Source organism: Ptychodera flava, chromosome 18, assembly GCF_041260155.1.
Source record: "Ptychodera flava strain L36383 chromosome 18, AS_Pfla_20210202, whole genome shotgun sequence".
In the NCBI taxonomy this organism is placed as follows: domain Eukaryota; kingdom Metazoa; phylum Hemichordata; class Enteropneusta; family Ptychoderidae; genus Ptychodera; species Ptychodera flava.
The window spans coordinates 16,447,333-16,462,729 of record NC_091945.1 but is presented as its reverse complement, the minus strand read 5'-3'; the positions used below and the strand labels follow the sequence as shown (position 1 = coordinate 16,462,729).

Here is a 15,397-nt window from a genome sequence, read left to right as displayed (position 1 = left end):
GGATTGCGAATATAATATTTACCTCTTTATTTCTTCAATTTTACACGTTTTAGTTTCTTTTCCGGCCACAAATGAACATATTAATATAGAAAAAATATTCAATCAACTGAAAGACAAAAGACGAAATCTTACTTCTTTTTTTGTAAAAAAGACATAGTTATCGAACTATAGTGACTAGATCAATTATTCATAAACAGTATATTGGCAGCTAGACCTGACTACCTGTAACCGGGCGACAAAGAATTATAAAGTGTAGTGTCATTGTCCTGAAGACAGGGGTCGTGACTCGTCTACTTATGACGTCATCGCCTGCTGGGTACTCTTCTGACTGAGTACGAAGAACACAGAATAAACACTGTATTCACATGTTGTTTACTATGAACACTTTATATATAATTCAGCAACATCTCCCATGGAAATATCTGTTTCTTTGTGACCACGAGCGAAAACTCTTAGATGTGGACAGAGAATTATGATACTTACATTACTGATAGAAAACATGTAACATCCAATTTTCACAGACGAAAAAGACTTATTACATTGTCCGTATGACTGCTTTATAGATACAATACTAAGACTACAATATGCTCGTACGTTCATACATAATCTTATTTATCAAAAGCAGACAAAATCATAAACTGAACAAGACTGTAAACACCGTGTACAAACTCCGCATCTTCTACGTCATGAAATACTTGGTCAGGAAATTTCATTTAAATTTTCAGAATTTTTCACGCAGTCGCCATGAGACAAGATGTCCAGAAAAATCCCGACAATTATTTGATTTGCATACATCCATCGAAGTTTCTGGAAAGCTTGGGTGGTATTATTTATTCCATAGGTATCTACGCTTTACGCGTAACATGACTCATGGCTTTACATGACTGGTCAAGTTTTTCTACCTGGGGTCCTGGTACGTGCATACAATACGTAATTGTTCTAATATGTCACATCATCGTGTCATATCAGCAGACCGAAACAATACTATGTTCTAGTCACCAAGGTGATTGAAGTCGTCCATGTTTGCGTAGATTAAAGAGGTAAAACAACATCAAAACGGGGGGGGCTATAATGTAAGAGCTTTTTTTGAACTTTTTACATAAAATGCGTTTTCTATGTTATATTGAGAGTGCAGACGTATTTTATATTTGGTCGCTATTAACGGCATATCCTAATTTCTTGTACTTGTGTAATGTATAACCTTTGTCCCCAGGACTTCTCTTACAGCGACATACGGCAATGGTTGTCACCAAGACGGCAACACATCCAATTAGAACCACAGCGATGACAACCAACATGACAATACCTGTTTTAAGTATGAGAAACGGACAGGAAAGTGTTGCAATTAGGAAAGAAACGGCGTTGCTGTTTTGACATATAATTTTGTGAATAGTAAAAAAAGAATGACACAATGATACTAATTAGTCAGTGTATATCAATCAGTTTGTATATTTGTTACTTGTAAGAATCATAGTCGCACTATGGCACGTGTGTGAAGACCTCAAAGTGGTCCCCGACTTCAAAGTGGTCCCCGTAGTTGTAATTGAACTAAATTTTTATGCGGTCCAGGGAATTTTACATTCATATACTTGTGTCATGTTTCTATAATTTGTACCGGTCACTGTAATCTTCATTCTAGTTTCAACGTTTCGCCACTTGGGCTTGAATTCTCACGATTTACCGGAGGTGTAATTCTTCAAAATTGGCAGCAAATTACATTTTCAAGTCTCTTTTGTTTAAATTCAATGGCAGCGCATTCCAGCACCCGCGTGTCTCGTGAATTCCTATGATTATGCATGAAATGTCTCACGCAAGGTTGGACAATAGAAAGACAATGTAGTCGAACTTTTATCAGAACTGTAGCTGTTAAGTATCACTTTTCATATTTTCACAGCTTGGATTTAAAACAATGGTGTTGTGACATGTCTCATGCATACTACGTATTAATCATTGTGAAACTAGCGTTGGCAAGTTTTCTTGTCGACAAAGTATTGTAAATTTGAGAGTCGGACTTTGGGGGCCTTGGAGTGAACATATCTCCAGGCTCTCGGAGCTAAGAGTTGGCTCAGGCAGCCATCAGGCTGACCTGGGGAAATAAAGTTTCGAGCGCAACGTTAATTCCTGTGTCGCCTGATCTACATATTTACTCCATCTACGTGGACTGTGGTCCGAAGTAATCCTTAATCCTGATTCAGAACACTTCCTTACAATCCCTACAATTTGATACTTGCATAAAGTTGTTGAACTTTGTAACATTGCCAATACTAATCAGTTATTTTGGTTCTTTTTGATATATGCGCTCACTTTTATTACTTTTTCAAAATTCCGGACATTTAGGATGGGGACCACTTTGAAGTCGGGGACCACTTTGAGGTCTTCACACACGTGTATAACGGTTTAGGAGTGGTTACAAATAGTTGACCTGGCACATTACCTATAGAGGTTAAAGGGAAGTTCACAAATATACGGAAGGTCATCAGTCAACAACCATAGACAGTAGACTGTCAAGGTCTATGCAACAACTAAGTCAAGAAAGTTGTGCTACTATTGATAACAATCAATCACTGTCTTTTTGTACAATTTTGCGGACAGATTTTATCGTTGGTTTTCCACGCCAAATATTCGTTAGAAAAAGCTTCGATGCCGCAGGTTCCTGTGATTTGACGCTTTGTCGCTATTTGAGTGCAGAAATTTATCAAATCATCTTGCTTTACTGTGTGAAAAAGGCAAGCCCTGGCACAGGTAAGGAATTGGGAAGATAGTGTTTTCATCTGCCCGATATAGCTTAGCTCCGAATAATTTGTATTTTCATACTTACTGCCTTTATGAACCGAAGATTCTGGAACTTGCTCACCAGCTGTTAATAAACAAGGATACGGAAAACATACTCAGTTAAGCGGATGGATTTTCCCATCGGGCAACAGTTTTGAAGTCTTACCGTTCTTTCTAATGACGTGACAATCACGACTGACGGGTTTATCTTTGCCAAAGTCATGATCTGATCGAAATTAAAAATGAAGAAACACAATAAAATGTTGTGTAAAAGTTTAACAACATGTACACTTACGATCTGGTTTCGATGTCGTCAGTACTGAAAAGAGAAGGAAACATATCAAGAATATTTTTAAATTTTCCTCTCTGTTGAGCCATAGCTTTGTCTCATTCCATGGTCTATGGTTTAACAGCAAAAGTACTCAATAAACTTTTTTATCGAAAATGTTCAAATAACATCGACAGAGGGTACTCTCGTCTCTCGGAATGATTAGAAGAGATGTCAAGGCACTTCCCGACGATATTATGCCATACAGTGTATCAATTTGTGTCAAATATAATTGTTTATATAAAGAAATAAGTTTATAAGTATTAGTGTAGTGACCACCCGAATTCTCATTTACTCAGCTTTTTTGGATCATGGCAGAAAATCTCCCGAGCAGATTATTGAACTGCCATTCATTGATATGTTTAGTGCAAATCAACGGCATCATCCAATTAGGAATTTTGATGAATCCTTATCCCGAACTAGGATGTGAAACGTCGGTGTAACTTACGGTCAAGTTCAGCCTCACATAGATACTGCTTTACATGATCGCAAGCCGCAGCACTGAAGCCACCTGCTTCTTTATGTATACTTCCGCAACGGCCGCGATACGATGGTTCGTCTGGCGCCCACAGTCTGACGGTGTCTGCATTCATTTTGGTACCATCTCCCCATACCCAGTGTTCGTCTGCAAGCCGTAGACCGACCCACACACCGATCTCTCCGTGGACTACGAAATACAACACAGTACACGCGGATAAAACCTAACTCTTTGAGTACTGTAATTTTTCCCCCAAAATTTTAGTGCAACATTTTACCAATAGTTATGAATTTTTCTGTAACTTTTTTGATAATTTTGGACCAAACTGACATCACATTTCATTGGCTACAGTTTTTCAGCAAATTTTGGCAAAAATCTGAAAAAATTGACTGGGGTACATTTTATGAAGGTGACAAAAATTGACTTCTGCGCTCAAAGGGTTTTAATGTCAGTAGTATTTTATGTATGTGCAATATATGTCCAGTCGGATAACCCCGACGCCAGGCCCCGACGTCGACGTTTATGTATATATACCGTAATTGTTTTCATGTCAGGCATACTTTCAAAACGTCAGGTAGAACGCCAAGCTTATACTAATCATGCAAACTTAAACAAATTAGAGCTTTTCCAGTCTCTAAATTATTTACGCTGAACAGCATAAACATGGCCCAACTTTTCAGGAATTTCATTGTAAGCTTCTACGCGTTCAGAGATGCACGCGCCAGCATTCCGCCTGCACTCACGGACAGCCGACGAAAAACCGACGAGAAAGATTTTAAAAATGGGCAGGGTTAAGCTGTATCACTGAGCATCAGTCGCCCTGCTCGTCAGACCCTTACAACACTAAGTTATTCATACGATGTATAAAGCTATTATTGTACAAATTTCACACGTTGGGCCAAATGGGGAAATATACAGAAATTATCCTGGTTACACCCAGACAACCTTGCGAGACCGCTAAAGATCTCCTGGAGGAAAGTTTCATGGTTTTTCAAGTTCGACATAATCTCAGACAATTGTAGTGGTTTTCTGGGATCTAACCGATGGATATTCAATATGAAAATGTCGAGAATGTACAAATCTGAAGTAATAGGATTCAAGCAGATACAGTGTTTATCTGTTCTAAATGTAGGCGAGTACTTACAATTTTCTAGTGTCTCAAAATACGAATAGACATGGTTATATTCTTCCGACGTTTGGATGTTGGCAAGGTGAGCTGTCTTGGTGTCTACTTGGAAGGTGTTACACTCAGCCTGGGCTTGCGAGTATATTTGACCTTGCTCATGACCAATAAACTTGTAGCACGAGAAATCGTAGTAGTCCCAACCTTGTGGGCATGGAGACGGCAGTTTGGTAGCTTTGATTGGCAGATCTGTGGACGAATTAATAACCGCCAATTCACTTACATGGTTTCCGCGAAAAGTCAGACGCTATAGAGACATTATATGTAACTTTCGAAGAAATGAGGCACAACAATTTGACAAACTTAAGTGTTTCATTTTAATTACGTTTGTTTGTTTGTTTGTATTACAATCACCCATACAATTTTTCACTGACTTACATTGATAATGACTCAAAACGTTCAATGATTGACCAGAGAACGTTCTAAAGCAGTGCATTACAGCAATGGAAAACAAAGTAAACATATTTTGGCCACATTTGTAGTTGCACATACGAGTGAAATTAACCAAAATTAAAATATTAAAAGTAAAACATTAACACATAAAATTTAAGCAAATGAGTCTTCGAAATACTTGGAGATAATTCCAATTCCGTCTGTTAGAAAACCATAACCAACCCATAAGAAAAAATGTCTCTTATGCTCCGAAGCGAAATTAATTTTTTCCCCGTGAAATGGAACACTTACTGCTCAGTTCGTATTCACAGAAGAACTGGCGGACAGCGGAGCATTTGTCGTCATTGTAGCCACCGGTATCTCGTCTGATACTTCCACAAACACCACTGCCGCTAGGTTGGTTCTCTGCCCATCCGTACGCCACGTTCGCACCATTCGCCCACTTCCAGGTGTATTGGGTATCTCTTGTTATTCCAATCCAAGTACCCATGTCTTTCTTGACTTAAAAAGAGCCAGGTAAACAATTATAAATGTAATACTTATTCTAAAAATTAAGTCCCCTGCTCTCTATCACTATCTTGTAATAAACTTTAACAATCCAATTTACTTACAATTATCAAGCGTTTGAAGATATGAATAAGCCCAATCATACTCCTTCGGGTCTTCAAAGATGGCTAAATGTATCCACCATCCCTTGTGTTGTTGATTACAAGTGAGCTCCGCGTAAGTGTGACTTTTCCCGTAACTGTAGTCAAAGAACTTGTAACATGAAGACTTGAACAGGGTCCAGCCGTCCATACAAGAAGCTGAAGGAGTGATGAGAGAGAGAGAGAGAGAGAGAGAGAGAGAGAGAGAGAGAGAGAGAGAGAAAGACAGATAGACAGAGAGACAGAGACAGAGAGACGGAGACAGACAGAGATACAGACAGACAGACAAACGGATAGATAGACAGACTGCAGTTATAGTATATTTAGTATCATTTCACCATTTTCCTCCTCCCCCTGATTATTTTCTCCTCAATTTCTTGTTTTGTCATAGTCCATGTACGACATATACGACAGTACTCGCTTTTGTTGACCTCTGCCCTCTGGTTGGTCATGTTATTCAAAAGGCAGCTTTGCGATTTTTCGGGTCAAAATTCACTTGAGTATTCAGTTTCGCATAGCATTTCGATATTAGAATGGAGGAGGCCTGTTCACGACTTATTGAGTTGGTTCAGTAGTGTTTAATACGATCAATAGAAATCGTTCTTTTCATTTTAAAGGCTTTGGCGCTACAAGTGTTTCTTGCTTCAGACTTTCATCTCCCACAACACCATCAGTTTTCTGAGCAAAGATGACATGTTTGAGAAATCATCGCTGGAAATACCACTACATTTTCAATTGTAACGGACATCAGACAATTTGAAATTTACTGATGCGCGAGAATAAAACTGTCCGTGTGTCATTCAAACGCGGAAAACAAACGCCAACATCGACAAAGATAGGGTATCGCTATCAGCGATGTCGGGGTGTGGACACAGTGAAGCAACCTACTTGAAGCGAATGCCGTTGCTAAACAGCAAGACAGCGTTATTATGAGAGTCTTCATGATTCTTCTCTTCAGAAACCGATTTATTGGTCTAAGGATGTAATAACAATAATTTGAGATATTAGGTAACACTTAATAATGACGTAATATCATAAACATGTTGCATTGATATATTTTCTAGTATTTCTGTTCTCTTCGTATAAGTTGATGTTTTTTGTTTTGTTTTTAATTCTTGTTACCTATTACAATATTGATTGTAATTTACCCAGCGTCTCTGATCACACTATTTGTGTAGATTTAGTCGCTTTATAAATGATTTATTTATTATTATATTATGTGTGTGCAAGAAATTTGATTTTGGAATTTCACCAAAAATGTTGATTCACTATACAAAATGGTCTGTGAGGAAAATTTGAATTTTTTTACAATACAAAAAACTAGCTAAATCTGTGCTTTAAAAACGTTTGAAAATTGATATAAAATGTACGTGATGAGAATATTATGTTTGAAAGAGCAGATCTGATAAACAAAATATTGGAATTTCACCCAAGTGATTATTTGTAAAGTTCAAGAAAGATTCTTTGACAGTTCAAAGGTCAAATGGGAAATAATAAGTCAATTAAGATATTATTGATACAGACTGTGACATCTGGGGGAGGGTCCCTGTTTTTTGTGCATGAAAACAAGGGTGGGTAACTCTTTTTCTTGCAAACACTTTTGAAGGGTTCAGTTATTTACCCGAGGGGCATGGGGAGCGAAGGGTTAACGAACAAAATCCGATGATTTTTTTTTGGGGGGGGTCACATTTTACAATTGATGAATTGGGGGGTGAAATTTTAGAAATTTGATTTGGATGGGGGTCGCTTTTTACATTCCATTTGTCGCTCAAGTTCCACCCAACCCCCTCCCCGTAAAAAACGAATGCTCCCTAATCTTGAAAGTATGTCAAAATGCGTACATCACAAACGCGCCGAATTATCTCATCTCATAAATAATGATAATATATATATATATATATATATATATATATATATATATATATATATATATATATATATATATATATATATATATATATATATATAAAGCCATTATGGTGATAACCGGGAGGGCACATTGTATACATTTTGTGTGTATATATATATATATATATATATATATATATATATATATATATATATATATATATATATATATATATATATATATATATATTGAGAAATTACAGTGCTCGATGCTAAAGCAGAACGTTATAAATAATAACATAAAATTACTTCAAGTACAAGGTAATGGTAAACACGATTGGAACTAATTTGGCATAATTGGATGGTGAAGTAATGTCGATTTAATCTGCAAATGTAATCTCATCTGCTTTTAAATTTCTTTTTAAGTTACACACTTGTTTTTATGAATATTTTGCAATATTGCAACATTCAACCATAGGGCACCGAACACTTTTGAGAAATTTGAAAAATATGAAGATCCAATGATCCCAAATTCGTCCCAATCGTGTTGATGTCTGTTATTTAAGTTTCATGCATCCTGCAATCCTCAGACAGAAGAAGTCTTCTTACCAGTCGTATCATTACTGTGTACATGTGTTCCGTGTGTACATAAAATTACTGCAAAATCGTTGACTTTCATTATGTTGAAAAGAGCAGATTGCGCGAAATCAGACGCAGTTACACGTATTTGAATCCAGGGTTGTTCAGTGCAATTCACGTGACCGACGTTGTTACAACTTGGGGCCGCAAAATACCTTTTAAAATTACTCTTTTCGAGCCATCTGGTACAAAATTGCAACAACTCACGAGACCCATGCTTTATCCGCTGGAAAGCGCTGAACAAGTCCACCAACAGGCTCGCCAACGCAAGTAAACGAGTCTTACACACCGTCTTATTGAGGATGAACATACCAACTCAAATTTTCAACATGTCATTGAGGTTGTGTAGGCCTAGTTGTCCAGTAACTAGTTGGAAACGACCGTGTTTCGAGAAGCGCCGCCATCTTGTATAATCTTTTTTTATCTATAGGACCCGTCCATTTTTGGGGGATCATTTCCGGGTTTCGAACATGTTGCTTCACCTATGTTTTATCAATTGATTTCGGAATATGTTCGCCCTGCCAGCTATGGCCGTTCATCTTACCTTTCGATGAGATCATTTAAAACATACTATTATAGCGACACCAAACTAGAACAAATTGAACACAATTTACGCTCATTACTGTACCAGAAGAAAGATTTGTCATCAGTAAATATATTCTTTGTCCTCGTTGTACACGTCATTTCTCTGCATCTCAGTAAAACGTCTGTCGTAATGTTGCCTATATCTGCAGTCAACAGCCCGTCTAGCTAGCGAATAAATTCTTTCCTGAAGTCTCGCGTGTAAATTTGGGAGAAATGTGAAGTCAAGGTTTTCAGAAAGAGTGGTATTTGGAGGATTGGTTTGTTTGGTGTTTTTTTCACTTGCCAAAAAGGAGGTACGAAAAACCTAGATGTCACTTGGGGCGCGGTGAAAAGTTACTGCGTATGGTCTTTTGGTGTAGACCGCGACCAGTTACAGCTTGCTACCTATAATATTTCGCTAAATATGAAAAAGCGTGTTTAGGTTGAATCAAGTCTTGACAATACACCTGAAAACGGGAAGCCGTTTGTCAAAAAAAGACAGATTCAAAATAGAAGGAAGGTAGTGTACATAAAGGCGATAGGACCAAAGTCCGTTGTATGAGAGCATTCAATAAAAGAGAAATACAAGTGTGGTTGATTTCAGAAATTAAAACATACCTTTATAGAAGAACAGATCCCCTATTGTAAAACGGATCTGTCAGTCGAAGTATCCTGCGTCTGGTATCAGTAACAAGAAATAAGAATGTCGTCCAAGTATAGCGGCAAATCGGTGTTTGGGTTCAAAAATTATGATGACGGTATGAACAACTAACGACCGCCCTCTACTTACTGACAAGCTACAGATATTTATACGGCCATACATCATTCGCAGACTGACACTCGTACTTGTTTCAACTAAATCATCGTGGGTTTGATGGCCTGTTTACCTAAATGACACTGGACTGAGTGGTTTTCAACACTAAGGGGCCAGGGCTGGTCGTCGTGCGCTCATTTCTCACTTTTTTTAGAGGCGAAAAGAAGTAAAATCCGTGAGTTTGAAATTGCGAAAATTCTTGCCGACGCTGAGATGGCTCAGAAAAGCATATTTCATGCGTGAGATTTTTAACACTCCCACACTATACAATACTTCAAAGTTGGAATACTATTACAGATATCATTCCCATACATTGATGGCGCAAAAAAGTCTCCTGATTGGGCGAAACGCGAAAATAACCGCGGTATAGCTCTGCGCATGGCAGGGCTGTGTGTTACCGGCGTTGTGTGGTGGGAGGCCGTATAACGCCGGTAACACACAGCCCTGCCATGCAGAGCTAACCTCGGTATTACTCGCAATATAGCTCTCAGCTAGAGAAAATATCCTTTTTTGAAGTTTCACGCCAGAATTTCGACATGTTATAGTATACTGTAGTAGCATTAAACCACCTCAGCAACAGATATACAACTCAGTTTTGACCAGTTCACGACATATATTAGTATGTTGTACTCGCCATCGCTCGCGCATATGTGTCGGGAACTGGTATCCCTGTGGTGGTTTATTTGCTAAAATATTTTTGTTATCGTAAATTTGCATGTTTTAGTTTCTTTTCGGCCATAAATGCGACATATTATATAAATAAAATATTTGATTAGATCGGAGACAATGAACCATTTTACTTGCTTTTATTATAAAAAGACATATTTATCTAAGTATGATTAACATCGTATTGGCAGCTAGACCTGACTACCTGTAACCTGTGACATGGATACATAAAATACGGTGTCATTGTCGACATTTCCTAAAGAACAGGGGTCGTGACTTGTCTAGCTATGACATTATCGCCTTTTGGATCCTTTTCTGTTCAACTAGGAACAGGATGATTGTCGTTCAGTAAATCAGAACGAACACTCAGTTTATGTCGACGATGAAAAAAGGGAAATGTCTGGGTGATTATATTCCAATAGCATAGCTGTTTTGTCAGTGACCTAGATTGAAAAATCTAGATATGGGAAGAGAAAAGTGCTGTTCACAGAAAGTATGTTAAACTCAGGTTTTCCGTGGGGACAAACAAAGAAACGATTGTAATATCTTGTAATACAGCTTAGATATGATAATCGCTAATATACATCCTATTGCTACGAGATAGTTCAACTTGTCATGTCATAATTGATCAAAATGTGACGGAATTCTATGAATACAAAACTACCAACGAATTCAATATCTTTTACCTACGTCATGAAATACGTCATGCGGTTAATACAATTACAGGGAGTGTTTGACCATCACCATGAGACAATGTGTAGGGAAAATCCTGTCAGTTTATTTAAGCCCAATTGATTAATATGCATATGGATGTTTTAAGAAAGTTTCAGGCAGTTTTATTTATTCAATGCGTATCTAGATGATATATACGATTTCATAGTTTACATGGCTGGCAAAATTTTTCTACCTTAGCGCACAGTCCGTGTAACCTTATACAACACGTAATCACTCTAACGTGTCTTGCTATCGTGCATCATGCGACTGACCGACAAAAACCAAAACTATATCAGACTTGCCAAGTTGTTAGACTGTGTTTGTAACTTTTTTTGAGATATAAACGATAAAACAGCATCGAAGCAAGAAGCTATTACTGTAACAGTGTGGAAAGATTTTTGTACCTAAAATGCATTTTCTGTGTTATATTCAAAATGCTGATTTTACAAAATAGTATGATAACTGTGTGAGTTTTTTTCTATATTTGGTCATTTTTCACGGGATATACCGTCGGCATGAAAACTTCCTGGTCCTTGTGTAATTTGTAACCTTTGTCCCTGGGGCTTCTGTTACAACAGTATTTGGCAATTCCTGTCACCAAGACGGCGATGCCTCCGACTAAAACCAGAGCGATAACAATCGACACGATGACAATATCTGTGAAAAGAGAGAGAAGGGGACAGAATAAGTAAACTTTTTAAGAATGTCAAACAGTGGCTGCCGTTTGATATATATTCCAGTTTTGTAACAGGAGAACCAGCAAATAATTAAATATTAACTAAATGATATTTAACGCATTTGCAAGCCAATGATGTTCGACTTATAAGAGTTTCCAAATAATCGATCGAAGATAGTCATATCATGAAGTTGCAGTCATGAAATATAATGTGGTCTGTATATTCTCATCTTTAACTGCACCATACCTCTTGTTCTCCGTTGCTGCTCGATCATCGTATATTCCTCTGTTGAAAATAAAAACGAGAAAACGACAGCAATCAGTCAATTGTTCGCATGTATTGGGAGGTCGCGCTTCAACACGTACACTATGTAAAAACGTATAGAACTTCAGTGGTGGCCACCAATCCCGTTGACCCTGCAAAGTTAGCCACGATGACTGAAATTACCGGCAATGTCAGTGCCGAAATAAACTAACAACTCAATCTAGGCATTGGAACTACTATGCTTATCAATCATCACTAGTGTCTTTTTGTATAGTTTGGCCGACTATCAAGATTCGACAACGATCTTTCCATCCGACAGCTGTTGTCTGTTTTTCAATGACATCCAAAGTGTTTCAAAAAAGATCGATATATCAGGTCATTAAGTAAGATCGATACACGTAGTCTTGGTAATTACAGTTAATAGTGTCTATTTATGCGAGAGAAACAAACCAAAGTCCGGTAAGTCTCTGAAGCTCTTCACAAATTGACGATGTAGATTTTATAAGACAACAGTGCCATCATTATTTGAATATTGAGTCATCGTGTCACCTGGTATAAGCTCACACAAAGCTGCCTTCTTGTGGTCGCACGAACCGACAGCGTAGCCGACCCTGCGAGATGGAATGTAGCCACAGTTGCCGTCGGTAAACATCGCCGATGGGAGCCAGAAATCGTTGTAAGCGAGAGGCGTCCCGTCAGTCCAAGTCCATTGCTCGCCGTCCTTCATCAGACCGATCCACGTGCCTGATGTTGGATGTTCTGGAAATGGAAGCAATCACAAGGAAGGGGATGAGTGGTCGAGCTCTAATCAATTTAAGTTTAGTGGAAATCAGACATGTGAGGCAAGATTACAAGGAGTTGGTGATAAAGATCGCAGATTACATTTGACGTTTTAAATGATGGGAAAAATGTATGATTCTGAAATGAAGGGAACGACACAATTTTTACATACTATGAACGAGCGGTGTCAAAAATCTATACAGAGACATCCGTGCAGTGCGCTGACTAGTTCCCGTGCGCATTCTTTCTTATAACAAAAATGGCGTAGCCAAAAGCACATACGAACCATCGGCAAATTTGGTACGAAATAATTTTTACTCCGAAATACATGTCCGTGTCTTTCGATTAAAAAGTCCTCTTTGTTTTTACAATGAGGTCTCTACACATATTTAAACAGCTATTTTTCATCGACGTTCGACTTTCTTTAGATGTTCTAGTCATTAATGCGATATGAAAGGTGTTTCTTTTTTTCCTGAAAGTCATCGTTCTATGTTGCTAGAGCTCACCATGATGTTGATTCTCGTGCGCCAGAATGTGATGGATGTGGTAGTACTGGCTCTGATCGCGGAAGTCGGCCAGGTGGGCTCTCTTGTCCAGAGCGATGCAGGCTCGGTTGGCCTCGAAAAAGTCAAGTCCGCCGCTGAGATGATAATAACACGATAGCCCCGATGCGTACCATTCATCGGACGGACATTTGCTCTCTGTTGACGAAATAGTAAAAGTTTTAACTGATAAAGTGCTTTCTGTAAATACATATTTATTTCATTCAAAAGTGACTATCTTCTGAAAACATAGTTGACAACAAGTGATATATATAAAATATCACAATACACAAAAAAAACATACATATAATTTTTAAACATTTATGTTTTAACACATTAACACACCTGTCTCATAAAGTATGTCGTCTTCGGTTTTATCAGTATACATGCCCTGGGCAGCCACAAGCACACAGGCCAGCGTCAGTAATGACACCATTTTGTTACACATCTTGTTTTTGGTTCCAACTGATGTGACGTAGCCTAAGGTTGAGTTCACTCTGCAAAAGAACATGCAATCGACTTTGTATTTATAGTGCTACTCAAATCTTGTAACTCTGTTCCATGCAGTGCTCGATGCTCCTTGGTTAGTCTAGCCATAGACCCCCGAAAAGTTTCTTTCTCGAGGGTCTATGGTCCAGCTCTATGTGTCTCGGCATAAGATGTTGCTGTATACAAGCAGATAATATACAACGCTTGATCTTAACTGTCTTAAGGTAGTGCATAGTACACACCTTGAAATAGAAAGACTATTATATTTGCTAAAACCTTCCTCAACGAAACTCCCAACCAGTCCCTTACCAATTTCCCGTTTATTTGAAATTCAAAATGGCCTTAATCCAAGTGTTAACTCTATGGGGAAAAGTTAAATTTGTCGCAAATCTGAGATGGTCACACCTTTACTTAAAAATGAGTCCCGACTAACGGTACTCGGTAGACCAGAAAAGAACTGTAAACATTTAAGCGCCCGAATATCTGTCCCCGAGGTGCATTCTACACTTTAGACACAGACACAGCAAATTGAAAAGTAGAAAGTACTCTTATATCTGGCCGATTATTTCGTGCCCGTGCAAACCTCCCCGAAATAATGTTTTTTGGGCGACAAAATTCCGGCGGGAAACTAAATTAATTAACTGTTGCAATGTTGCAGAACAAACATTTATGCCACCTTTACACTATTTATGGATGTGCCATTCAGATCTGTGGCAGTTGCACGTCAAAGTTTATGGACATACCGAACGTATGCTAATACCTCTTCTTTGAATTCTTTCCTTTGTGGATACGATGAACAACCAATCTCTGCGCTGTTCAGAAAGTTGGCATGTTTGTTCATCTGAGTCCCTGACCTGTAGTTTTTTTTATTGATATCTCTCTCTCTCTCTCTCTCTCTCTCTCTCTCTCTCTCTCTCTCTCTCTCTCTCTCTCACACACACACACACACACACACACATAAACAACAGTCGACGCTGTGAACTTTTTTGGACACCAATGGCGTTTCATTCGAACAACACACAAAACAACGAAATATAACTCTACTTATCAGCTTTAACGAGCAAGGGGCAGCCAGTCATTGGCCCTTGTACCGACTGAGTGCCACATTAAAACCGACAAACTGTTAATGATTTACCAGTAGAAATGTCGCTCACCAACTATAGCATTTCATCGAAAACGCAATACTACATTTAGGCCTTCTCGCCGACATATACACAACACCGGTCATACGAATAAAAAGTACTTTTCTTTTACTATACCAACAGGAAACACATTTGATGAACAAGGCCTGAAACTCTGAAATTTTGAGTTGCAGAACAATATGCATTGCTTCAAAGATGGCGTCGCTTTGTTTATATTTCATTCTCGATGAAGATGTAGAGGCTGATAAAGGTGAAATGCTACGTTTATGATAAAGTTTTTGATAATTTGAAACAGGGCAAATTCAGAGGTGAACTTACCTTCTGCAAAATCACCGGAACACACTAGAATCTTGATCAAGATTTTTCACAAAAAAGACATAAAGTTTCACATAGGTGTGCCTTTCTGAGTCATCGCTTCAATATGTATTTTTGGAAGGTCAAGGGTCAACGCAAAGTT

At 38.2% G+C, this 15,397-nt stretch overlaps 2 protein-coding genes across 2 annotated transcripts; both read right to left on the bottom strand.

Moving 5' to 3' along the window:
• Positions 1-3: 3 nt before the first annotated feature.
• Positions 4-9,643, bottom strand: LOC139116999 (macrophage mannose receptor 1-like). Its single transcript, XM_070679794.1, has 9 exons — positions 9,471-9,643; positions 6,690-6,775; positions 5,766-5,960; positions 5,446-5,655; positions 4,723-4,950; positions 3,549-3,767; positions 3,068-3,091; positions 2,819-2,857; positions 4-1,306 (listed from the first exon to the last, which is right to left on the bottom strand). The coding sequence occupies exons 2-9, from the start codon at positions 6,742-6,744 to the stop codon at positions 1,143-1,145; spliced, it is 1,134 nt and encodes a 377-aa protein (XP_070535895.1). The 5' UTR covers positions 6,745-6,775; positions 9,471-9,643; the 3' UTR covers positions 4-1,142.
• An 814-nt stretch (positions 9,644-10,457) lies between these two features.
• Positions 10,458-15,386, bottom strand: LOC139116997 (uncharacterized). Its single transcript, XM_070679791.1, has 6 exons — positions 15,259-15,386; positions 13,655-13,806; positions 13,274-13,468; positions 12,537-12,746; positions 11,970-12,008; positions 10,458-11,703 (listed from the first exon to the last, which is right to left on the bottom strand). The coding sequence occupies exons 2-6, from the start codon at positions 13,755-13,757 to the stop codon at positions 11,525-11,527; spliced, it is 726 nt and encodes a 241-aa protein (XP_070535892.1). The 5' UTR covers positions 13,758-13,806; positions 15,259-15,386; the 3' UTR covers positions 10,458-11,524.
• Positions 15,387-15,397: the final 11 nt, after the last annotated feature.